A 26,789-nucleotide genomic window follows, 5' to 3' on the forward strand; every position below is an offset into this window, starting at 1 on the left:
CCCCCACAGGCCAGGCCCGGCACGCCGTTGCCAATGGGCGTTGCCTATCCCGCGGCCGTCAATTTTCCTTCCCCTTCTCCCTAGTTTTCGCGGCGGGGAGGCGGGCGGCCCTGAACTTCGCGCCGCCTCCCGCCGGGCCGGCCTCGCCGATGAAGTCTGAGGGAAACATGAGCTCCCCCTCATAAAGGCGAGCGCGGGGAGCGGGAGGCGCCCACAGTCGGCGCGGCGGGCGAGGCGAGGCGGGCGAGGCCGAGGCCGCTGGGGCAGGGCTGCTGCTGGAGGGCCCGGGCGGGCGCCGCCTCCTCCTCCTCGCCAGGCTGGCCGCGAGCATGGGCGAAGCCGGGGCGCCGGCGGAGCGCGGCGGCGCCGAGGGCCCGCCCGAGCGCGGCAGCCCCAGCCCGGTGCCGTCGGGCAGCCGCAGCCCCAGCCTGCAGCAGCCGCCGCAGCCGCCCGCGGCGGAGGGCGGGAAGGAGGGGGCGCAGGTGAACGCCATCACGGTGCTGACGCTGCTGGACAAGCTGGTGCACATGCTGGAGGGCGTGCAGGAGAAGCAGCAGCGCATGGAGGGCCGGCAGCTGGAGCTGGAGGCGGCCGTGAAGGGCGTGCAGGGCGACCTGGGCAAGCTGTGCAAGAGCCACGCCTCCACCAGCAACACGGTGGCCAAGCTGCTGGAGAAGTCGCGCAAGGTCAGCGCGCACACGCGCGAGGTGCGCGAGCGCATGGACCGCCAGTGCGCCCAGGTCAAGCGCCTCGAGCACAACCACGCGCAGCTGCTCCGCCGCAACCACTTCAAGGTCCTCATCTTCCAGGTCGGTGTGGGCGGCTCCCGGGCGGGGGGATCCGGGAGGGGCGGGAGAGAGGGGAGGGGCCGTAAGTGCCGCCCGCCAACGCAGCCGCTTCTTCCAGAGAACTCATCTCTGTGGCCTGTTGGGATTCTGGCCGATCTCCAGCTGCCCCCTGGAGGCTGGCAACCCAACAGGACAGGGAAAGCCTCCCTCTCCCGACTGGTTGGAGAATGCTTAGGGTTGCTAGCTCCAGGTTGGAGCTTCTGGGAAATGCTGGCGGTGGAGGCTGGAGAGAGTGGAGTTTGGGGGATATGGTGCCATGTAGTGGCATTTTCTTCCAAAAAACTCATCTCTGTAGCCTGGAGAACAGTTGGGAGTTCTGACAGATCTCCAGCCACCACCTGGAAGTTGGCAACCCAACAGTGGCAGGGGAGCCTCACTCCCCTGACTGGTTAGACTCCACCCTCCAAAGCACCCATTTCATCCAGGGGGGTCTGATCTCCATAGCCTGGGGATCAGTCGTAATTCCAGATCTCCAGCTACTGCCAGGAAGTTGGCAACCTTATGAGGGTTGTGGGAGTCCTTATGGGGCTGCAACATGGCCTGTTTCTTTATTCAGCATTTATGTGCCGCTTTTCTCCCCAAGGGAGAGCCAATGCGTCTTTTGTTGTGATGTTGTTCTCCCCTCTTCGGTTTTACCCTCCCAACAACTTTGAAAAGCCAGGTTAGGCTGAGAATCATTAGCCCAATTCACCCAGTAAGCTTCCCAGGCAGAGTGGGGATTCGAACCCAGGGCTCCTGGATCCTAATCTGCTGCTCTAAACACTATGTCACCCCTTTGGTGGTGCTTACCTCCTTTGGGGGGGGGGATCTTTTATGTTGGTTCAGTGCATCTATGGATTTTCAAGGATGTTTATTACTGGACTTTGCTTTTTACTATATTTTTTGCCAGAGTTCTTTTGCAATATCTCCAGATACGTACACCCTACTCTTCTTTCCTCATAAGTTTAAAAGCTCACCAGATCTAACCTGCCATCCTACACCGTCCAGGACCTTCCCTTACATATCTTTGGCCCTAATTGAGACAACTTTTTTCCAAACTAGTTTGGAAATCCTTTCTCTAGCCCCCTGTGTCTAGGCTTTACTCTTACGCTTTGTATTTATTTCTTCACTCTTCTTCCCTTCTACCCACATAACACATAAACACACCCAAAAATCTACTATAATTTCTAAAAAAGAAACAAGGGATGTGCCAATAGTCTCCACTGGCTGGAAGCCATTTCTTCAGAGATTCCAGATGTAGGCTGTGATTACTCTGCATATGCTTAGGGGCACTCTTGATTATTGATTGCCTTTTAGATTGCAGTAAGTTTAAAATGTGGATCTAGAGTCTGGCCTCCTGGTGAGCCAGGAATCTTCCTAAATCCTCCCAATTCTGGAGCAATTCTAATCATGTCTACTTGAAAGTATTTCTCATCTGCCTTGTGTGTCAGTAAGAAAGGCAGGCTAAAAATGAAGTAGCTAAAAAAGTATTCATTGAGGCTTGTTCGCATGAAAGTATTCTTATGATAGCATTATAAAGCCACTCGATCATGTCTATTTCTTGCCATTTTTTAAAAAAATGAAGTAATTGGAACGGATCATTGTCACAGAATATGAATCTGTGTTCCAAATTTCAAGTAAACAGAGGTTGCTTTTTTCCACTTGGGGGAAAGATCCGTTAATGGCTGGCACTGTGGTCCCGCCCTGAGGTTGGAACGTACCTCCTGCTGATCCATACCCAATTTCATTCCAGCAAACTGTTGTTGCTCGTAACGGGGTTTGTTTTAGGAAGTAATATATGATGTACAGCTAAATATGTCTTTGACCCTTTGGTATGATACACTTGGAAGTTATGTTTGTTTGTACTGACAGCTATTGGCGTTATGTTCAGTAGGTTATGAGGTTGTTTTTTTTTAACTCCTTGTTTGGGATAGTTTGCTGTGGTTTCCCTTCACATGGAAACGGCACCAAAGGGCAGCGGGCGTTGTTCTTAAAGGTTCTCCTACTATTCCATCTGCCATTCGTGCCAAATTTTCAAGCTGTTGAAATCAGGAAAAATCAGCAAAGCCGTGCCTTCTCCCATGGGAAGCATAATCCTAGCAAAAGCAGTGGGGCTTACTACCAAAGGGTTTTTATTTACTTGCTATACTTTTTATCCCACCCTTCCTCCAAGAGGTCCGAGGTGGTGCACGTTGGTCTCCCCTCCTCCATTTTACACAACAACCTTGGGAGGTGAGTTAGCTAAGAGTGTGTGACTGGCCACATGGGAAGTTTCATGGCAGAAGAGTGGGACTTGAACTCAGGTCTCCAAGATCCTACTCTGACTACTACATCAAGCTGGTGAAGCTGTTTAGTGGTGCAATCTTAGACAGAGTTACACTTTTCTAAAACCATTGACTTTAATGGACTTCTTTCTAATTCCATTAACTCCAAGGATTATGTTGTAGGTCATAGCCTGGACTTAAAATATACCCCTTCCTTTTTTAGAGTTGGTATTTTTCTCGTTTTAAAAAACATAAAACCCCTGCTATTTTTAAAGCATTCCTGAAAGCAGAACTCATTCCTGGATTGGTTTTTTTTTTTTGCTAAATATCTTATTTTTAGGACCTGGGTAATTCAGCAAAGATTCAGTTAGTAAGCCAAGAAAGAACAGAATCCAAGCTCAGTAGCACCTTAAAAACCAACAAGATTTCCAGGGTTTAAGTTTTCAGGTGTCAAAGCTCCCTTCTTCAGATACCGTCATTAAACAGCTTTGACTCTCAAAAGCTAATTCCTTGGAAATCTTGCACTCTTCAGAGTGCTATTGGACTTCAAGCTTGCTCTTCTACTACAGACCAACATGGCTAGCCCCCTGAAATGGACTGAGAAAGGACTCATACAGTTCCCCTCCCTCCCAAGAGTCTTCTTTCTCACCATGCCGAAACATCTCCCCCTTCAACGGCATCTGCTTTGTTTCTTAGGGAATTAGCAAGTGTGCCCTGAGCGTGAGGAGGGTGTCACCTTTGACCTCACAAAAAGACACCTGGGGATCACGGGTCTTCCATGGACAAAAGCCAGGCGCGATGGGAGCTGTAATAAAGACGAGAACAGGGGAGTGTTTGAATGGAAGTTGGGAGGATCCAGTTCTACGTTTATTTAGGGGGCGTAAGGGGGCCTAGTGACATCCCAAATAAGTGTGCATACTACATATGACTGCAGGCACGTGGAGCAATCTGCTGTGAGCCTGCTTGCGGGGAGAGCGGAATATAAATTGAATTTTTAAAAATGAATTAAAAAAATACAAAGCATGTTGACATGGAGGAAACCTTGCTCACTGTAATGGGTTTTACACCCACCTGCCTGCAGCCTCAGACTGCAGACCAGCCGGCCACTCGGGTGCATTTCGTTGCCACCAGTTGTATGAAACAGCCAGTGAAAGAAGAAAGGTAAGAGTGCGATTCTGTGTAATATCTCTGTAACTTCTTTAATATACAGAGCAAGCATTACAGCTGAGCAACACAATCCTGACTCAGGAGTAAGCCCTACTAGGACTTACCCCAGAGTCGGTAGATGTAGGATTCGGGCCCTCAGACGGTGCAGTTGTGCAATTCCGTCACCACTTTTCTTCTATTGTCTAGCTTTGCTAGGCTCCCTCTCCATACTCCAAAACCTCACTGGGAGGGTTGCCAACTCTGGCCTGGGAAATTCCTAGACATTTGGGGGCGGTGCCAATGGGGGAGGGAATCTGGGAGGGATTTCACCTAGTCTCTATGGTATACCATAGAGTTTTCCCTCCAAAGCAGAGGAACTGATTTATAACAACAATAACAACTGATTTATATACTACCCTTCAGGGACAACTTAATGCCACACTCAGAGCGGTTTACAAAGTGTGTTATTATTATCCCCACAACAATCACCCTGTGAAGTAGGTGGGACTGAGAGAGCGCTGAAAGAGCTGTAACTGACCCAAGGCCACCCAAATTGCTTCAAGCGGAGGAGTGGGGAATCAAACCTGGCTCTCCAGATTAGAGTCCTGCCGCTCTTAACCACTACACCAAACTGGCTTTCTGTATGTGGTCTGAAGATCAGTTGTAATTCTAGGCGATCTCCAATTCCCACCCGGAAGTCAGCATCCTTACTAAAAAAAAACATTAGCCAAAGCCTTTCTTCTTTATTCCACCATCTTAACTAGACCGTCCCTTAACTTTGTCCAAATTTACCCCCTCGGATAGACAGTCAGGCCCTGTTCGTGTTGTGTTTTGACTCAGAGACTTGGATCACACCTTTCTAGGCGGCGGATCAGCCCAGCATTCCTGCATTCAAACATAATCCAAACCGAGGTGCAGTAAAAGATCAGTCTTGCTTCAAGATGCCACATGCAACGGATTTGAGAACAGCCGTTCAGTCCTTCCCCTGTCTGGCCTCTTATTAGATACACTATCAGACATTCATCTGGTTACTTCAGAAATAACTCCTTTGAAGTGTTGCTGTAATGACAGTGCAATCCTTAGGACAGTTACTCCAGTGTAAGGCCGTTCAAATCAGTCGGCTTAGTCTGGAGTAACACTGAGAGGTCTCTGAGAGCCAGTTTGGTGTAGTGGTTAAGAGCACAGGACTCTAATCTGGAGAGCCAGGTTGGATTCCCCCTCCTCCACATGAAGCCAACTGGGTGACCTTGGGTCAGTCACAGCTCTCTCAGAGCTCTCTCAGCCCCACCCACCTCACAGGGTGATTGTCATGAGGATAATAATAACACACTTTGTAAACAACTCTGAGTGGGTGTTAAGTTGCCCTGAAAGGTGGTATAGAAATCAAATGTTATTATTAATGCATAGGATTGTAATGCTAATTTTTTAGTTTTGTTTAATTTTTCCCAAATAACAGCTATGATAATCTGTACTGTAACTTTAAGAAAACACACTGCCCATTGGGTCAATTTCTTACTACTGTTGCATTCGGGGAACACTGAGTGAGAAAAGAACGTAGGATGAAAACGGTGCCTGGAATGAATATTCTTGCGCGTAAGATTTTTTTTTAAAAAAAGAGAATGTACCTGTGGCAGCAAAGAGCCCCGTGGGGCAGAGTGGTAAACTGCAGTATTGCAGTCCAAGCTCTGCTCTCGACCTGAGTTCGATCCCGGCGGAAGCCGGGTTCAGGTAGCTCGCTCCAGGTTGACTCAGCCTTCCATCCTTCCGAGGTCGGTAAAATGAGTACCCGGTTTCCTGGGGGTAAAGTGTAGATGACTGGCGAAGGCAACAGCAAACCAAATGCAGGCGCAGTTTGTGTAAGGAGAGGGACTGCAGCAGGGTGTTATCCCATAGATTCCACCTTCCAAAGTAGCCATTTTCTCCAGGGACACTGATCTCTGTGGCCGGGAGAACAGTTTTAATTTGGGGAGATCTCCAGCCATCCCCTGAAGGTTGGCAACCCATGTTCTTAGGCATGGCGGCTCTGTTCCTGCTGCTGAAGTAATGGGAAAAGCAGACAAATCCTATGTTGTGCCAATCCAGGAGTTAACCCCTGTGAAAATGTTGTATAACTCCCAAATACCAGTTCTGTCAGGAATGTACTGTACAGGAGGTCCACCCCACACACACACACACCACACACAGCAACCAAAATCCAGAGTGGTGAGACAGAGAGATCCAGCCACGCCCGAATTCTGAATTATTTTCCAAGATGAGGAAAACTTTTGAAAACCGTGAAGAGAAAAACGCAAACATCATTTTTTTAAAAAAGAAGATGGAACCAGTTTTAGAGCTTTTCTCTTAAATTGGGGGAATGATTACCAGTTGCATCAGGGCTCTTAGTAACTTTGCTCCAGTTAGTATTTTGTTCGAGCCTCCTAGGAAAAGAGGCATTCCCCTCCGTCATTTCTTTGCCACCCGGGTTGATCACCCTAGGCATGCTGCCAGCAATTGAAAAGCCAGCTCCTGTTCCCACTGGAGGAAGAGGCAAAGCATTCTCCAGATTTTCTCACGAGCAAACAGGAAAGCTGCACTCCTGTACATGCTTACTGAAAACTAAGCCCCAACTGAATGTTATGAAACTTGCTTCCATGTGAATAAGCAGTTGAACTAGTAATCAGACACATTTCTGACTTTACTGTAGCATTACATTTTTAAGACATGGAGCAGTAGAAAAGAGCAAGAGTCCAGTAGCACCTATAAGACTGACAACATTTGTGGTAGGGTATGAGCTTTCATGAGCTGCAACTCACTTCTCCTGATAAGGCTGTGGCTCACGAAAGTTAGAATGGCACATTCTAGCTGTATCTGAAGAAGTGAGCTGTGGCTCAGAAAAGCTCATACCCTACCACAAATGTTGTCAGTCTTCTAGGTGCTACAGGACTCTTGCTCTTTTCTACTGCTACAGACAGACTAACACGGCTACCCATCTTGATCTATCTCCTTAAGACATGGAGTTACTTCTGCCAACTACCCACATTTGAAGAGCACTTCTTTCTGATTTTTCTGCCATTTTTTTTAAAAAAAATAGGGTTTTTAAAAAACTTAATCAATACCTGCCCTTCTGCCAAGGAGTTCCAATACATGGTTTTCCTCTCTTCCATTTTATCCTTACAACGGCCCTGTAAAGTAGTCTAAACTGAGAGTGACTGGCCCAAGGTCACCCAGCAAACATTCATGGCAGAGTGGGGATTCGAACCTGGGACTCCCATGTCCTAGTCTACAGCATGCTGACTCGTTGGCATTTTATGCTATTGGCATTTCTTTTATACGTCGGTTAACAGCTGTGATGTTGCTGTTTTTTATTTGTTCATATATTGGCTTTAAGTAGCTTTAAGTGTTAGGATTGGTTTTATAGCTGCTGTTTTGGTTTCATTTGCAACTCTTTTATTGGGGCGTTGCGTTTAATCTTGTTGTAAGCTGCCTCTAGCAGTTGTCTGGAAGGGCATCCAAGAAGATGCCTCGATGAATAAATAAAAGACTCTTCCCTAAATTAATACATCTGCTGCCTGCGGTTTCACTTCACGCATCTGACAAAGTGGACTCTAGGTTGCAAAGGTTTCAATAAACCTCCGCCACAGAAGTCCTTATTGTTCTATACATATAGAACATATAGACCACTGTTTACAGTACACTGTTTACAGTAAACTTCACGTCACTAACTTGTAGAAGCAGGGTTTTCCCCCCTGTCATAAGGGAACCTCTAGATGGTCAACACAGGGAGATTACAGGATTTCAAGAGACCTATTATTTATTGTTCAAACAATGCTTGAGACTAAGAGCAGAACCACAAGTGATGAATGACACAGGTTGGACACTTGTCAGCTTCCCTCAAGTTTTGATGGGAAATGTAGGCGTCCTGGTCTTGCAGCTTGGCTCTCCGACTGCTGTCCAATGGACTTTTCAACTGTCACTTGTCCAACATTCCACCAAGCTGCCTACATTTCCCATCAAAACTTGAGGGAAGCAGACAAGTGTCCAATCTGTGCCTTTTGTCACTTGTGGTTCTGCTCATAGTCTTCAGGTTGTCTCGTGTGCATGAGTTCTGTAATCCTTACAACAGCCTTGTAAGGTGGGATCGGTATTAATATTTTCATGTTGCAGATAAGAGATCAGGGCTGAGAGAGAATGGTTTGCCAAGGCCTTTTAGCGAGTTTCCGGCAGCCAAAGATTTGAGTCGTTCACAGCCGCAAGTCGACAAGATGTCAGGAGATCTGTGTTGTCTGAGAAGTCAGTGATGGTTAAAGAGCAGTGGCGGAAGGTCCCAACGCAAGCATGGGCTGTGGGAAGACGGCAATGTTTAACCTCGTTCTCCTGCGCTATTTCCTCGTTTTCAAATGTCACCAGTTGTGAGGTATTATTTGCCCCCCCCCGGGCAAACATTTAGCGGCCAGTTTGTTTTTTTTCCCCGAGCAGGGTAAGTAACAGTAAAAACTGCTCAAGGGCAGGAAAACAACACCGTGGAAAAGATTAAAACCCTCTTTTCCTTCAGCTCCCCAAACTGAGTTCTCCTCCCTCTTCCCCACTGTGGCTTCCTACTAACAAAAAATAATCCTTCAGAGGTCCTTTCACGGAGTCCCCAGTCTGTTACCTGGTTTGGTTCTCCCCATCTGTTGTCTTGAATTTTACACTTTTGTGCTTACTTTTCCCTGAAGAAGTTTGTTTTTCCGTAAAACAGAAATTGTGTGGAATCTGCGTTGAAAAGGAAGTGGATAAAGCATTCCAGTTCAGTTCGTCTTGACATAATGACTCTATTCTAATATTTTCCTTACCCCAAACTTGAGGGGCCCACGGCTATCAAAGGACGATCACGGAAGGAAATGCATGTTTTGTGTGCGCCTTCCTCCTGTCCACGGGATGTTTTTCCATTTTCCACACGAGTGCCTGTAAAAAGACCAATTAAATTTTTTTTTGTTTTTTTAATGGTAAATACAATCAAATGTAAAGGTCAGAGCAGTAACATACAAATATATTTGTCGGTGCATAATTAGCAAAATATGTGCATGATTTCCGGTGTGGGACATGCAAAAGAAATGCCACCACAAAATAACCATTTTCTCTTCCCTCCTGCCATGCAAAAAAATAGAATTAGGGGGTTCCTTGAGACTGTTACATGTTCAGTACAAAGAGGAGGTTGAATTCGTTGATGCTATTATTTCAATTGAAATGTTGTTTTAGCTGTTACCGTTGAATTCTGTCCCACCTACAAGGAATGCAAAGAATCACTGCGCACACCAGCACCTGATTTTATCCTCACAACAGCCCTGTGGGGTAGGTTAGTCTCAAAGCCATCCAGCCATCTTCATAGCCGAGCAGAGTTTATCCCTGGGCATATGACACCAAACTAGTATTTATTCATTGCAAACATAATCTTGTCCATACCTAGTTAACTGGGATAAGTAGGAACCGTTTCCAGGTGAGCAGGTGGCAGAGCTTTAAACTGGAAGAGTGCTGTTTTTTTATTTCTTTTAGGATAACCAGTATATTCCCATTGACTGATGTAGGACTATACAAGCTAGCAGGCTAGGTTTTTTGTTTGTTAATGTGAGCTGCGATCTTTTTTCCGACTGTGCAGTAGTGGAATTGTTGGCTGTCCTTTTTGAGCCTGTTTAGGATATGATCTTCACACAGCAGGCCAAGTGCCTTGCCTGCTGAGCCTCAACCCAACTGCTCGGAGTATTCGTGTAAAAACTACCCATCCAAAATCCTGACTGAAAAATGTCACTTGCTGGTTATAGTTGCTGTGCACCTTGGCTGTGCGTTACCCATTGCCCTTCTAAGCTTTGCAGGACTGTTTTGACCTATTCAGAAGTCTGGCTCTGTTAAAAAACTTCCTTGTAAAAAAAAAAACTCCACTTGCTTTTTTATAGGATCAGCCGTGTGCATTCCATCCCCTTTTTTAGCAGTGGCTTGGATTATACAAACTCTAAATTTGCATCAAGTATGCAAGACATTCCACTGTGTTCTGAAAAACTGCAGCTTTGAGTACAGTGGGGGGGAGAGATGCTAAAGGCAGATGTGTGACTGGTCCTTTGCTTTTGTACTAAACATCTCTGAGATGTGACTTTAAATATATCAAGTGGATCTGGATGGAAAATACTTGGCAGAGCTTACCACCTAATCACCACTCCTTTCCCTCTGGGAGGAAAGGGCTCCACTTCTGTTTCATTGTTCTCCTCAACCTCTGTATTGTTAAGCCAGAGCCAGAAAAGATCTTGGCACATTCGGGGCTTCTGCACTTCACTTTTTACTGCTTTGCTTCAAGAGCAAACTTAAAATCTCACTGTCTCTCTGCTGTTTCAAAATAGACAGTGTACACAGAATTTTTTAAAAAATTGCTTGCTTGGAAATAATTCCCAGTTTGGTGTAGTGGTTAAGAGCAGCAGGACTCTTAATCTGGAGAGCCGGGCTTGATTCCCCATTCCTCCACTTGAAGCCAGCGGGGCGACCTTGGGTCAGTCACAGCTTCTCAGAGATCTCTCAGCCCCACCCACCTCACAGGGTGATTGTTGTGAGGATAATAACACACTTTGTAAACCGCTCTGAGGGTTGTCAGAGCGTTAAGTTGTCCTGAAGGGGGGGTATATAAATCGAATGTTGTTGTTGTTGTTATATAAATTGTGGGTTTTATTTTCACATAAATGCACGCAGGATTGCAGCGAGAGTTGCCTTCACTGCCGTCGAAGCCCGTTAAAATCAGTGGGTTTTCCATAGAATTGCAAAATAAAGAATGCGCTGCATAGAGCTGCATTTGAACTATGTTACTCCTTTGGGATTATGTTGTTCCTGAATGTAAAAGCTTTGTTAAATCTAGGTTAAATAGTAAGAGTAGATCGGGAGGGAAAGCAAGGGGAAGAAGAGACAGAAATCAGAACCTGTGGGTGGTAAATCAGGCACCCTGTGGTATGACGAAATCTCTCCTCTCTTGCCAGAAAGGGGTTTCACTGTAACCCTCTTCAGTTGTTACCAAATTCTATGCTGATTTTTTTGTGCCACACATCTTGAGGCCTAGAAACTTCCTTAATCTGAATATCTGTTCTCTCTCTGAGACTTGACAACATGTTTCTAGTTTGAGATGGCTGATCCTGCGTCCGTCCTAACCAGGTTTTTTAACCCATTCTGATTGTTCAGGATTGTCTTTGAAAGTGTTCATTCAGAGTTTTAGAGTAAGGGCCACATTAGACAAGACGATGCCCCTGAGGATGCGCCTTCATTTTGTAGAGTCCTTGCGCACCTTTAAGAGCGCTGCGGGGCCTCAGGACCACCTCGGTGCTGCTGCACCCCCTCCTCTCCCCAGATTCCACTTTCCCTGGATCTGCCCCCAAATTTCCACGAATTTCTCAACCTGGAACTGGCAGCCCTAAATCCCAGCCAAAATGCAGGGCAGGTCTGTGAATCGGCAGTAAAGTACATGCTTTGCACGCAGCAGGTGCCTAGTTTGTCATTACGGACATAATAGAATCACCGGCCACTGTAGACACTACTCAACTTTGGGAGCCAGCCATCTGATTGGGTAGAAGCAGGGCTTTTTTCCTGGGAAAAGAGGTGGTGGAACTCAGTGGGATGCCAGCACAGGGGGCAACTCTTGGCAGGAGGTGGTTCCCCTGGTACCACATGTGCACGTGCAAAGTGCACGCATGCTCCTAGGGCCAATGACATCACTTTGGGTCATCCGGAACGTGGGGGGAGTTTTTAAATGTTTAAATCACCCTCGGTGAAAATGGTCATATGGCCAGTGGCCCCGCCCCCTGATCTCCCGACAGAGGGGAGTTTAGATTGCCCTCCGCACCGCTGAGCAGCGTGGAGGGCAATCTCAACTCCCCTCTGTCTGGAGATCAGGGGGTGGGGCCACCAGCCATGTGACCATTTTCTAGAGGTTCTGGAACTCCATTCCACCGCATTCCAGCTGAAAAAAAGCCCTGGGCAGAAGGCTTTTTTCCTGCGGCTCATAATTTCATGAATGGTGGGAATGATTCCCTGGGGACTGATTTATACGATATGGGGAAGGAGAAAGCCATATTTCCTCTAGGACTACATGCCTCAGTTGCTTCTATCATCTTGGCAGGCTAGAGTTTGGGTTCTGCCATAACTACTAGAATAGAGGTCCAAACATTGGGAACTGATTCTTCATCCCCCAGTGGCTGACACCCATGAGACATGACGCACACACAAAAAATGATCCCGGCAGAGTTAGCCATGCCTGGAAACCCGTTTAAAAGACTTTTAAAGTCATGCAGTGGCCTCTTTGTATACGGCATTCGTGTGCCAGGAATCTGATATCTAGAAGGAAACCTTGACAGTGTATAAATGCTACATGTTACAGGAACAGTGCGCAGAGAAGCATGTTTTGTGCAACTTGCATTTCCTAAATATCAGACGAAAGGCGCTGTTAAGACTCTGGGAGCGGCTGAGATATTCAGCCCTGGAGTCTTAAGAGAAGAGACTTGCCACACCCGAGAAAGGATCTCGCACAGAGTTCCTGGCAAACCTTCCCAGACAAACCTCTCTCAATGGTCTCTTTTATAGAAATTTCAAAAGGAAAGACGTGTTCAGTTCTTAGGGCCACCCCCTAGTTTAAAAAGAAAAGAAAGTATTTGAGCACAGGATGAAAAGCCAAAAAGAAAAAAGGAAGGTGGAGCGAAACAGGGAGTGTTTAAAACTTTCTGAGAGACAAACAAGTCTGATATTTCTCCAAGAACAATATTAGCTTTTTTGGTTTTGTAGAAAACAAAGGACCTGTGTATGTCCAGAGTCGGATTTCAGTTTAGCTTTTTGTGTACAAAAGATACAGAGTAAATTTGAAACGGCATGTACTCCTAAATACCTTGTTTACATCTTGCAGAGTAACAAATGGATGTGAAAATAAAGGCATATATTTCAGGTATATGTGTCTGATCGCCTCTGGTGGGTAAGAATGGCTTCCAGGTAACCTGTCATTGCATGTTTGGAAATCAAGTGATACTAGGTTTTATGTATGCACTGGTCGGAGTCAGCCCAAAGGATAGTTTTTGAAGCGTGCTTCTGGCTGATACGGGGATTCAGGGTCATGTTTTACTGGTTCTGCTGCAGGCCTCACCTGCACCAGCTCACCAAGTGGTCACAATTATTCATTATTTATTGATTTGATTTGATTTATACCCCGCCCTCCCCACAGATGGGCTCAGGGCGGCTAACAACATTCAAAAAATACATTAAAAGTCACAAAAACAAAATCAATAATAATTTTTTAAAAGTCATTAAAATAGTCCAGGAGCAGGCTATTTAAACAAATATTGGGAGTCCGTATATGGGCAGAGCAGATGGCCGAGGGCAGCCGCAGAAGAAGTGGTGGTCTTAGGTGGAAGAAGGAGGACACCCGCTGGCACTCAGCCAAAGGCCTGGTGGAACATCTCCATTTTACAGGCCCTGCGGAACTGTAACAGGTCCCACAAGGCCTGGATCTCCATTGGGAGGGCGTTCCACCAGGCCGGGGCCAGGGCAGAAAAAGCCCTGGCCCCGGTTGAGGCCAGACGGATGTCCTTCGGGCCGGGGACCACCAGGAGTTGCTTGTCTGCAGAGCGCAACACCCTGCAGGGGACGTAATGGAAGAGGCGGTCCCACAGGTATGCAGGTCCCAGTCCGTGAAGGGCTTTGAACACCAAGGTTGACACCTTGAACCGGATCCGGAGCTCCACTGGGAGCCAGTGCAGCTGGCACAGCACAGGATGAATGGGCGCTCGGATTGGCGTTCCAGTAAGGACACGTGCCGCTGCATTCTGGACCAGCTGTAACTTCCAGGTCAGGCCCAAGGGCAGCCCAGCGTAGAGTGAGTTGCAGTAGTCTATCCTGGAGGTGACCGTTGCATGGGTTACTGTGGCCAGGTCCCAGGGAGAAAGTTCATCATATATTAGTAGCAGATTTTGCAGTTTTTTAATCAGGGAAAACTTCTAAATCCTGTTATTGGTTAGCTGACCCCATGTTGCCGCCACATGATCTTGCAATGCCTGCAATAAGTCTTTGCAGTTCTGCTCGATTGCAGATAATTTGGGGAGGGCTGAGGGCCTTCCCCCCCACACACACACACACAACTGGGACTGGCCAGCTAGTGTGCAACAGTGGGTGTCTGAATGAGGTATTTATTTTCTACATCTACAGATCTGGGACTGTGTAAGGAGAGACAGTGTGCTTGGGTGGGGTACAGCTAATACAAATGAAAATAGAGGGGGACTTTTTTTACAGGTTAGTGATAAGGAATCGTTTGAACAGTGGGGACGTTGCAGGAGTAGTAGAGCCAAATGAACAAGTCGGTCTGGAGGATTGTACTAAGACTGCAAGATCTGCAGACCGATAATGTTTGCCCGACCCGTTGTATAATACTACAACCTTGCTGAGCCCCAAATGCTACTGGAATACCTCTATCTTGCAGTGCAAATTCCACTCAGACCAATTGACTGGTAAACTTGTTTTCTGTTCAAGCACTGTTTGAAACTGGTTTCCAAAAAATCTTAAGTGCTCGTCTTACTTTAAAAAAAAGAACCCTGTAGTTTTCTCTTTCGGATTTACTGTATCACTTCTTCTTGGGTTCTGTTTTCTTTCCAAGATGGCTGCAGGACTTCTGAGTTGCTACAAACGCAGGCAGCGCAGACAACTAACAAAACACTAAAATGGCTGTTTGCAAAGCCTTATTAAGCTTTGGCATTGTTCCTTTCTGCTTGGTTGGAACCACATGACCTGCGTGATTTTTGCCGACACTGGTTCAGGATAAACGTCATTCTGCCCGCCGTGCGTTGAGACACAGCAAATGAACCAACTCATGCCGCCCTCCAAAGCAGAAAGAAACTACAGTCAGGTTTTTTGAAAACAATGCACTCTTTTAATAACAAGCGAGCAACCGAAAACCCCTGTTACAACTAGAGCTTGGTCAGTGAATTGAAATTAAAACCCGTTTCCGGACATGGCAGTTGGTAAATATTTGATCTCAAAATGAAAGAACAGGCAGGGCAACAGAATACAAAAAGTTTTAATTGATTGCATTTTGTGCATCTTGAGATGGCCAAAACACCTTCATGCTGCAAAATCGAGATAAAATGAGTGATTAAAAGTACAGAAAATGATGACTTCTAAAAACAAAAATAGGACTAGGTAGTTAATGAGGCCCTCGGACCTTTGACCACCGTAAACCAATTAAAACATATTAGCACCGTTCGGTCTTGGGATTCAAATCCCCACTCTGCCATGGAAGCTTGTTGGGTCGCCTTGGGCCTGTCACACACTGTCAATATAACCTACCTCACAGGGCTGTTGTGAGGATAAAACAGAGGAGAAAGCTTGGATTCCCCCTGGGGAGAAAAGTGATGTATAAATGACATAAATAAATATATCACCTTGAAATGTATACATGAGCCATCCTTCTGCCAAACATACTAGTTTTCCAAGGGGGTATTAAGGAGTGAGGTATTAAATGAGCAATCCTGAAATGACACAGCCCCACAAAAGAAATGTACTATGTGTAACTTATGTGTAAACTAGTAACAAAGCCTGTTGTGGGGGAAAAATACAACGGACTCTAGAAAGGGGAGGGTGGGCAGGTGGGCATCACCTCCTCTGCTCCAGATCCCAGCCAGGTGAAGGCAGGGGGAAGCATTGCAACCTGTTCCAATCCTGATCACAGCTGGGTGAAGGGGGGCAGGCAATGCCACCTGCTCCACTCCTGATCCCAGCTGGGTGAAGGTGGGGGGTGGGCATTGCTGCTTGCTCCGCGCATGATCCCGGCCTAGACTTCCCACCATGGTGCGCTCTCGGAGGGATGGGCTGCCTCTTCTGGGCTTCCCTCTACAGCAGCACCCTCTGGAGGCGCACCAGGGTAGGAAGTGAGTTGTCTGGAACACGGTTAGCCTTTTATATAGTAGGATAATCTCTGGGTAATTAAGGTGCCACCATGGCACATGTAAAGTGGTAAAAAATAGTCTCAGATTAAAATGCGCTATGCTGAAGAAGAAAATAAATTTACAATGCTGTCCTCACAGTTTGTTGCTGCATACTTAAATCTTTTTCAGGCCAAAATATTTGGTAAGCTTAAAGTTTAAAAGAGAATAATGCATGTGTGTAATTTAAAACAAAAAATCGTACTGCATGCATCCTAATTGAAATAGCAGTCACCGTTCTTTAACTTTGCCGAATGAAATATGACCAAAGAATAGCTCTGATTGCAGTCTAAATAAAGGTAACAGATACCCTATTTATATTTAACCAGTCAAGATAAAAAAATTCACTGGCAGCTGAAAGCATAATTATTTGTAAGTAATCTCAACTGAAATTGGAGGGATTTCCTTTCAGGTAAAATGTGTTTATGGGTAGTTTCCCTGAATACTATGAACCAGAAATTTAAGAGTTTCCATCACTGTTGAAAATCTGGCATTTTTGGTGAGGTTACCTAGATTTATCTTAAAAAATCAGTTAACCAAGTAAATGCTGACCGTTTCCACATGGCTTACCTTCCCTTGGAACGACCCGGAACATCGTGCAAAAAACGCGAAAGATCGCGTTTTCTCACGCGAGATTTGTATGACATCATGCAAATCTCGCGTGAGAAAACGCAATCTTCCGCGTTTTTTGCCCGATGTTCTGGGTCGTTCCGTGGGAAGGTAAGCCATGTGGAAACAGCCAATTACTTTTGAAGTATTTCCATGGGCTTACTCTGGGATCTCTGGTAGTAACCTTTACTCTTAAGAAATCATTCTGGCAAAGGGGTTGTGTTTTCTGTTCTAATGAGCAATAACTAAATTTTATCTTCAGTGGTTTTTTTTCTTTATTTACAGTCATTTGACCAATCACGTAACACTGTTCATTCAAAGAGAATTCAAAGCATAAAATAGAACAAATAAAACAATAGGAATTAAGATCTAATTACAGTACAATAACATTTTCGAGCTCTGAATATCACCAAATAATATCTGGCTACTCGATAGGTAATCTTGGCATTCGTATCAGACAGAAGGTAATCAAGTCCAGCTTTTTCAATTTTACCTAATGACGGTATTTCCATTTGCTTGTTCTGGGATCTCTAGTAATAACCTTAACTCCAAGAAATCATTCTGGCAAAGAGATCGTACTTTCTGTTCCAATAAGTCATGGCTACATTATATCTTGACTGTATTGCAATCGGTTTCCCACAGGGAACGCATCTGAGGCAATCGCGACACTGTGTTCGGCACCCTCCACCCACCCCTCTGCCCTGTTCTGTCTCTAAAGATGCTTTTTCCTCCCTTCCCTCACAGTGGAAAGTTTTATCTTCAGAGCACTATCTGGGTCAAAACGATAAACTCGGCACATAATGGTGGCATAAGCTTGCTGGAACTGTAAATGGCAACAGAAGAAATTGGTGTGTGGGGGGGGGGGTGATAATCTTGTTGAACTAGCTAGGTTTTGTCTCAGAAACAAAGGCATGCCAACTGACTGCCAAGAGCGATACTCATTTCTGGATCCTGCCCTTTAGAAATCCTGAGTTTTTCACCACAAGAAGTTTGTAAGAAACCTGTGAAAGGAGAACTTTAACGGGGCCGCCACAGTCTCCTCTTCCTTTGAAGGCAATTCCTTCAGGATATTTTTTTTTTGCTGATTTTATCCGCTGCATTCTGTTCCATATTTGCTTTATCTTATGACACGTTCCGTATGTCACTTTACTTCCTCTAATATTCGTTTGCAGTTTATACGTTCCATCTGCAGCTTTGTTTCTCGGTTCCGTCACTTCAGCACAAGTTTCTTAAGTCTTTGAATCAAGAGTGCTGCTATTTTTTTATATTTTTGTACGATGCTTTTAAATGTTTCATATGGAATGTTTTAAATGTTTTAATGCTGTTATCCCCCCTGAGCCTGCTTGTGGGGAAGGCGGAATACAAATACGATAAAATAAATAAAGTTTCAGCCCATTCCACGTCTCTCACTTGAAAGCCAAGCTATGCCTTTAGTCCTGCCAAGAGTCCACCACTAGAAAATGCAGGTCTCCCAGAATTACAATTGATCTCCAGACTACAGAGATCAGTTCCCCGAGAAAAAAATGGCAAGCTTTGGAGGGTGGACTCTATGGCATTATACCCCGCTGAGGTTTCTCCCTTCTCTAAACCCTGCATTCCCCAGGCTCTACTCTATCTCAGATCTCCAGGAGTGTCCTGTACTGGAGTTGGCAACCCTAGATGTAGGAGTAGAAATCACATTTGAATTTTCTTCCCTGTTTAAAAAAAAATTGCATTCACATCAGGCAGGATGGTAAGCGAGGCCTGTTCTTTCTGACATGCAGGTGAATTCCCCGTCTCAGTTTGGAATGGGTGCAGTCGGATTGCTGTAGAATTTTTCTAGGCAGCTCAGCTCTATCCTTGTTAAGTTCCTTTCTACTTCATCTCAAGTGCATCTCCTAGGAGTCTGCTTTGTTTTGCCTTCCTATTTCTGTCTCAGTGCCTTCTGACATGCGTCTGCTTATGGCCAGACAGCCTCCTCTGGGGCTTATCCACAGTAAGCTAGATATCTGTAACAGAACCTTCTTTCTCCCGTCAAACTACATTTCCCAGGATTCCCTGAGAAAGACTCCTTTCCTTAAGCATTTCTGGCACATCTTGGTCACTCAGTACTAGAGTTGCTGATCCCCCAGTGAGGGCAGGGGATCCCCCACTCCCAGGCTCCACCCTCCGCCACCACTCACCTGGACGGTGTGGGCCTCCCAGGGTGCACTCCTGATAGCATCGTGCAGCCCCTGGGAGTGCTCCTGCGCTTTGCATTGGGCCAGTTTGGGCCCCAAATGGGCCACTTCTTTAAGAATCAGCCCGATAAAAAGCATGGGAGCGTTCCTGGGGCCTGCGCAATGACATTACTCCTAGAAGTGACATTGTCACACCACGCTGGGAGCACACGCATGTGAGGACGTGCAAAAGATGGGTTCCGCCCCCCTTCCCCCCACTGGGAACGTTGACAACCCTACTCAGTACCGGCTTCTCCTCTCCTTTTAGATGTTTCCAGTTTTTCCTTGTCTGTCCCTCCCCCAGCCTCCATCCAAGTCCTAACAATTAAATAGAGATTGTTAAGGCCTTTGGGGGGGGCAGGGTCTTTACTACGTTGGGTTGCCTACTCTGGTCTGGGACATTCCTGGAGATTTGGGATGGAATATGGGGAAGGGAGGGTTTGGGGAAGAGAGAAACATCAGCAGAGTGTAATGCTACAGAGTCCACCCTCCAAAGCAGCCATTTTCTCCAGGGGGGGTTTGATTTCTGTCATCTGTAGATTAATTAAAATGTCAGGAAATCTCTAAGCTCCTCCTGGAGGTTGGCAACCCTATGTGCTGTGTGCAGCATTCAATGCATTCTGGATTTGCAAATAAATATTACTTATTTCAAAGATTTATTGTTCCCTTTTCAACCCATATAGATGTTTCTACTTCTGCCGACTGAGTGTAGCTGTTCATGCATCTGTTGAAGTGGATTCTGGTGCATGAAACTTTAGTTTGTCTTTAAGGTGCCACAAAATTCCTTGTTGTGGAAGTGAACAACATATTTTTAAAAGTCCTACAACAATCAAGGGGAAAAATACAAATTAAATCAGCAGCATTATCTTAACAGCAGGAAGAATGATAGAGTCCCAATTAAATTCCATCGCACTTGGGGGTTAAAAGTCCTCTTGCAAAGAAATATCTTAATAGTCTGTTTAAATGGGTTAAGCTGTCAAATCTCGATGGGTGGTGAATTCTGTAAGCATGAGACAGCAACAGAGAATGTTCCTTTAATTGCCAAAGACAATCTAGCCTTCAAAGGAGATGACATACAAATCGCAGGTTCATTATTGGGCCTTGCTGATAAGGGTATTGCATGGGGGATACCCTGGAAAATCCAAGAGCTAGGGTGAATAAATAGGGTTGCCAGAACTGCCTGAAGACAGAGATCACATCCCCTGGCGAAAGTGGCAGTTTCTGAGGGTGGACTCCGTGGCATCGATCTCCACTGAGCCCATGGGATGTAAAAGGAGAACTGTGGCAATTTTAAAATTTTTAAAAAAACAATGTTGCAATGAGAAAGAGAGAAGGGATCTTACCATTTAGGGGGAATGTAATTATAATCTAAGCTAATATAATATTTAAGGGAATTTTACATTGAATATATGAGATAATGAGAAGGGGTAAATAGATATCTCAATGAGGTATACTATATATGATATATAACATAAAATAACGGGTTAGTGGATCAGACTTTACATTATAACATTTTATGTGGTTATGCTATATGGTGTTGTGTGCTGTGCTACATTGGTGGCATAGCATACAATATTTATATAATATATTACTATAATATATACTATATTGATAGTGTATTTGATGGAGTATATGCCTAAAAGAAAAGAAATAGAATAAGTTTAAAGTAAGAGATAGTGCGATCCCTGCTATATATTATACTATATTGTTATGTTATATTGATATGAGATATACTATATTGATAGTATGTTTGATAGAGTTTATGTAAAAGAATAAGAATGTGCTTAGAGTAAGAGATATTATGATTCAAAGTTGGTAGGAAAATATAAATGAAATAGATTTAAGTAATAAGAAGGGTTAAGGGTTGGAAAGTTGTTGGAAGTCAATAGGGAGGGGGGAGGGAAAGGGTGGGGGACAGAGTAAGGGGGGAAAATGGGATTATATGTGTTAAATTTGGAAAATTTTCTTTTGTTTTTCCACTCACCAATAAAATTTTATTAAAAAAAAAAATCTCCACGGAGCCCCGTCCCAAAACCCTGCCCTCCCCAGGGATTTCCCAACCTGGATTTGGCAACCCTATGAAAGTGGATTTAAATGTTTTAGTAGTGGTGAAAACATCAGAGTGGTTTTCCATTTTAGATTTTAGTTCTTTCCGGTAGTCAGAAAAGTTATCATCGTAGAAGATACCAAAGGCCAGATTGTCCTTTGCTCAGAACAACTCACATGATAAATTATGATAAATTCACACACAGTGTCCACCACCACCCCTTCAATGTAACATATTTTGGAGGAGGGAGGAACGCCGTGTCCCTCCTTCTCAGAAAATGTTTCCGAACCGCTTCCAGAAACAACTCTTAACAATTCTTGTTCCTTAAACAATCACGGGTTGGCTTTCTTTTTAGATACGTTTATGCATTTCTTTAAAGTCACAGCAAATGGGATTTTTTAAATGACAGAAACATCATGGTCAAAATCTTTCACAGATTATCCAAAGCATACGATGTGTCCGCAATGTTGTCGGAATTAATGAGCCCAGAAGTTAAGAATATTTAGCAGAGCTGCATTGCGTTGAGTTGTTCTGCGTGTATCGTATAGACAAGTAGCTTCCGAGGCAATGCCTTCTGGTTGTAGACAACTTCATTTCATCAGTCATTCTCCCCTCCCGCCCCAACACCAAGGATATCATGTTCATAGGAATGGGGGTATTAAATGTTTCCAGTGTTTATCTGGGCTGTGCTTTAAAAAGATGCTAATCAAGTCCTTATGCAGCTATCTTCTGTGCAAATATTTATTAAAGCCAAGGAAGGATCAAGTGCAGTTCAGTGATAGCTTGTGTTTTGGGTTGTTTTTTTTAAAATCTAGTCTCCACTAATATTATTTACTGATTATTTTCCTATCCCCCAGCATACACATATTGTGGCATCCAAGTTATTGCATATTCTCCAGCATTTACTCAGGTTTTTGGGGTAATGCACAAACCCTCATCAGAATAAGATTTGATCAATGGTATAGCAGGAAAAAAATGTTTTGCTGTTCAGTGATGGGGCGTGGCTCAGTGTGGTGGAGCCATCAGGTAAAAGACCTCAGCCTGAGAGGATGGAGAGCTGTCATTTGGAGAAGGGCAAGGAGCTGTTCCAGCTGGCAGCAGAGGGTAGGACGCGAAGCAATGGGCTTAAATTGCATGCACAAAGGTACTGGCTGGATATTAGGAAGAACTTTTTCACGGTCAAAGGTGGAATCAGCTGCCTAGGGAGGTGGTAAGCTCCCCCTCACTGGCAGTTTTCAAGAAGAGGCTGGATGAATATTTGCCAGAGATGCTTTAGGCTGATCTTGCACTGGACAGGGGATTGGACTAGATGGTCTGTATGACCCCTTCCAACTCTATGATTCTATGAGAGCTGTTGCTACGTAGAATAGACAGTATTGGCTGTAGTAGCCCAGTGGTTAACTTCATATAGGGCAGCTCCATGTGTTTCTTGCAGATAGTTTTAGAGGGTTGTGTAGATAGCTTAATTCTTTTTCAGCAAGTCGGTAACTTCAGATCATTTATACTTCTGTTTTGCCCCCCTCTGCGACCTGGTTTAGCCATGCCAGAGAAAAGGGTGGTAGAATGCTGAACTGGCTAAATGAAATACACCACTGCAGGAGGTCAATTCCAGCATGGAAACGTTCCTTCGCATAAACAACACCAAGCGAGCGGAAGACGAGCGCAGCAGGGAGAAAGCACCTAGCGCTCTCTCTGCTGACGATGCCAACTTTCTGTTGGTAATCCTACGCGTGTAAATTAGGTGTGCATACAAAGAGAGAGAGAGAGATGCAGAGAGAAAAATTGATGTGCCCAGCTATTGTAGCAAGTAACAGAAGAATCGAGCCGTGTAATTCTAAACGGAGGTACGCCCTGCTTAGTCCATTGAGGTGAACTATCTTAGAAGGGTGTACCTCTGCTTAAGATTGCACTGTAAATATCCCAAGGCCAGATGTCTTTGTTGGCTCACAACCCTACCTTTTCTTCTCAGCTGGAAAGAATCATTTCTCAGCCAACCTTGTCTGAGTCCTATTTAAATTACTGGAAATAGGATTCTAACACAGTAGATAGACTGATCACCACATATTGAACTCCTGATTCTGTGTATTAACTTTTCTTCTCGTTTAATTCGCACCTTTGCTTATCTCCAACTGAGGAGTAATTTACTTCATTCCCCTAATACTTCAGGAATACCTGAGTAGATGCTGAGTGGTCTCACCTGAACTCAGGCCATTGCAGCAACACATCTGGAATGTAAGGGAAGGCATTTGAGACCAAAAGTGGCAGGCATTCGAGGCATCTTTGACTCCCAACCACTTTGATCTCAGAAATCCACCCTGAGCCTGCGAAAGCAGGGAGGGCGGAATATAAATATAATAAATTAAATTAAAAATTAAGCTATACATCAGGGATTACAGAGGTGAAACCCAGAACTGTCTGTATCACCCTATTTTTCTTTGGAATCCTTACTGGGTCTTACATTGGTAAACTCAAGCAGCACAAATTCTCCGGTGGTAGGGGAACCAACAGGAAAAAAAACCTTCCGCCAGTGCAAAAAGTAACACTACTGTTTCCTTAATACCATTTTGAGGTGTTGAGTGAAACGAGAACTTTGGTTAGTTATAACTACACATGGGATGGTTTCGGACTTCTTGAACAAACTGGAATTTGTTAGGGATGAGCACGAGTCTGATTTATTCCTCATCTTTAGTGGTCCCTCCCTCCTTCCCTCACAGCTCCACATGAGAGCTGTGCTTTCAGACATCTTGGTTTGATGTAACGTCAGTTTGTTGTGAAATCAAATGACAAGATCTGACTGGCAGGACTCTAATCTGAAGAGCCAGGTTTGATTCCCCACTCCTCCGCTTGAAGCCAACTGGGTGACTTTGGGTCAGCCACAGCTCTCTCAGAGCTCTCTCAGCCCCACTCACCTCACAGGGTGATTGTTGTGGGTATGATAATAACATACATTGTAAACCGCTCTGAGTGGGCATTAAGTCGTCCTAAAGGGCAGTATATAAATTGAATGTTGTTGTTGTTTTTGTTATCATCATCATAATCATCATCATCAAATTGGAGTTTACTTCTTTCCCCATGGCTGAGGTTCCAAATCAGGATTAAACCACAATTTAAAGTCCATGTTACTGGGGTGGAAGTTCAGTTTAGTAACTAGATGCCCATACCTGGAACATCACAACAAACGGGTATTAGATCAAAGAGGGAAAGCACTAATCTTGGCATCTCATGAGGAGAGGAAGGGAGGATGTGAGCATGAGAATCCACTAATCAGGTACCAACTCAGGTTTGTTTGTGGTGTCTGAATAGCACTTTGTTTCTGCTGACGTTGACAGATAAGCTTGGCAGGGGAAAATGACATTCCAGAAAGGAAGGGTTAGGAGGAAAGAGCGCATGATCCTACATCCTGCTCTCAATTGCGTAACCATGGTTAAGGAATTGGCAGTGGTACATCTGCACTGGCCCCAGTAGGAACATGGCCCAGAACGAATTCTGCTATAACTATTGTTGACAGCTCATTAGTCTTGCCCAGTGTAACAGAACAATTCCATAGGAAGTAAGCAATTGTTGCTGTTTAAATACACTGAGGCAACAACAGAATGTCTAACTTCCTTTACCTCATTATCCCAAAGAAAAATATTGATGTTGTTCAGGGCAGGGCTGTGTCTTGTTTATCAAGTTGGTGTCATGTGAACTCTGAATAAACACATGTCCACTCTTTGCAGGAAGAGAACGAAATCCCTGCCAGCGTGTTTGTGAAAGAACCCGTTCCCAGTATTACCGAGGGGAAGGAAGAGCCTGTTGACGAGAACAAGACTTTGGAAGAAACCATGCATACTGTGGAGCTGTCCTCAGAGGACGAAGCACCCCATGACGAAGACGGCGTGGATGACAGCTTGGATGAGAAAATGGAGGAATCGAGAGCTGAAAAAATCAAGAGGTCAAGCCTCAAGAAGGTGGACAGCCTGAAGAAAGCGTTTTCCCGCCAGAATATCGAGAAGAAGATGAATAAGATCGGCACCAAGATTGTCTCCCCTGAACGGAGGGAGAAGATTAAGAAGTCTTTCACCCCCAACCATCAGAAGTCCTCCTCCTCGAAAAGTTCCTCTTTCAAGGTTTCTCCCCTTACATTCAATGTGAAGAAAGTTCGTGAAGGGGACACCCCCTCAGAAACAGAAGAGAAGCCTGCTGAAGCAGCCGTCAGCGAGCAGGCGGCAAACGATGAGGAGACCTCTTTCACAGAGGTTCACTCCGATCTGATCTCTCCCACTTCTCCAGCTGAAGAAGGGAAAGCGTTTGCTGATTCTTTAGAAAAAGAAACAAGGAGTGAAGAAGAAGCAATGATCAATAACAACGTTGAGCTTGCCATTGTTGAAGAAGACGACGACTATGGGGCTTCCATGCAGAGCAGAAGGGAGTATTATGAAGAAACACACACACAACACACACCAGTCAGCAGGGAAATGGAACAGTCGGATGAAGAATCGCACCAAGCAGCTGTCCTCCACGTAGACCAAACTTCATAGATCACCTGTGCCTTCATTTATGTTTCTAAATACATATGGTGCGTTGTTGTTTTTTAGTTACATCAATAATTAGGGTCTATGTCTGTTACACAATCACCATGGAGCAACAGTCATTCATGGCAGACGATTTCAAAATGTCCATTTCCACACAGGGCTCATTTTTTAAACTAAATTCGAAATCCAAGATGAAGAGGTCTGATGCAAACATAACTTAAACGCAACTCCGTTGACCCTATTTTACAGGCAGATTCCAACAGGAACTCTCTTTCCGTTACAAATCGAAAGTTGCTGCAGTTAATTGTAACTGGAGGTGTGTTTAAAACAACCCCTGGAGGCATTGGAAGGCGTATCTACTTTTGCAAATTTAACGTTTGGTTTTGTAACAGTTTAATCATGGGAACTGTAGCTTCGTGGGCATGGTGGGAAAAACAGAACTTCAGCTCCTAATGATCCGTGGGGAAAGGGAAAGGCTACTAAACCAGTCTGGTATAGATAGACTTTCACATTTCATTGGGGAAGACATCGGCAAGTTACGCGTTCATTCAGAGTCCTCGTTATTTTTTCCCAAGCTGCATCTCCATATAGTTGAATGTCGTGCTCCAGAAATTATTGGCAACTGGATTTTCCTGTGTGGATAAGACAACCCAGGAAATGACTGATTACTAGAGTACAAGGACAATCCGATATCTAGTGTTGTGTGGATGGAGCTCCAGTCATGGTGCTTGGGAAGACGTTACTTGTAGGGAAAGAGTAAACTTATATCTGAACGGGCTACTAGTTGTAGTCTGCTTTGCTTACCTGGGCTAATTGTTAGCCCTGGCCCTTTGAAAATATTCTGATTTGAGCAAGATGGGAGGATATTCACTGTGCCTTCTTCGCAGAATAATCTTACTGTTTTCCAGGGCTCATTTTGAGGGGGAACACACAGGAACGCAGTTCCAGTAGGTCTCCAAAGAGGTCACATGTCAGGTGACCCCGCCCACCTGATTTTCAGCCATTTTGGGCCCGTTGCGGCCTGAATTGGGGCTGAAACAGCCAGGATAGGTGATGTCAGGGGGTGTGGCATATGCAAACCAGTTATGCTAATGACACACTTCCGGTGATGGCCAGGGGTGTGGCATATGCAAATGAGTTATGCTAATGAGTTATGCAAATGAGTTCCTGCAGCTCTTTTTCTACAAAATGGCCCCTGCTGTTTTCTGAGCTACAATCTGTAGATCATGAACTCTGCACTTT

The 26,789-nt window shown here is 45.0% G+C and overlaps 1 protein-coding gene across 1 annotated transcript in view; it reads left to right on the top strand.

The window, feature by feature from the left end:
- Positions 1–218: 218 nt before the first annotated feature.
- The window catches only part of CAVIN2 (caveolae associated protein 2), a 30,148-nt gene continuing 3,577 nt past the window's right edge, over positions 219–26,789 (top strand). The window contains exons 1-2 of the mRNA XM_054972616.1: positions 219–809; positions 24,753–25,591. Of these exons, the coding sequence (XP_054828591.1) occupies positions 330–809; positions 24,753–25,553 (1,281 nt within the window). The 5' untranslated portion in view covers positions 219–329 and the 3' untranslated portion in view covers positions 25,554–25,591. The remainder of the gene's footprint in view (positions 810–24,752; positions 25,592–26,789) is intronic.

This window comes from Eublepharis macularius, chromosome 2 (genome assembly GCF_028583425.1).
Source record: "Eublepharis macularius isolate TG4126 chromosome 2, MPM_Emac_v1.0, whole genome shotgun sequence".
Classification (NCBI taxonomy): domain Eukaryota; kingdom Metazoa; phylum Chordata; class Lepidosauria; order Squamata; family Eublepharidae; genus Eublepharis; species Eublepharis macularius.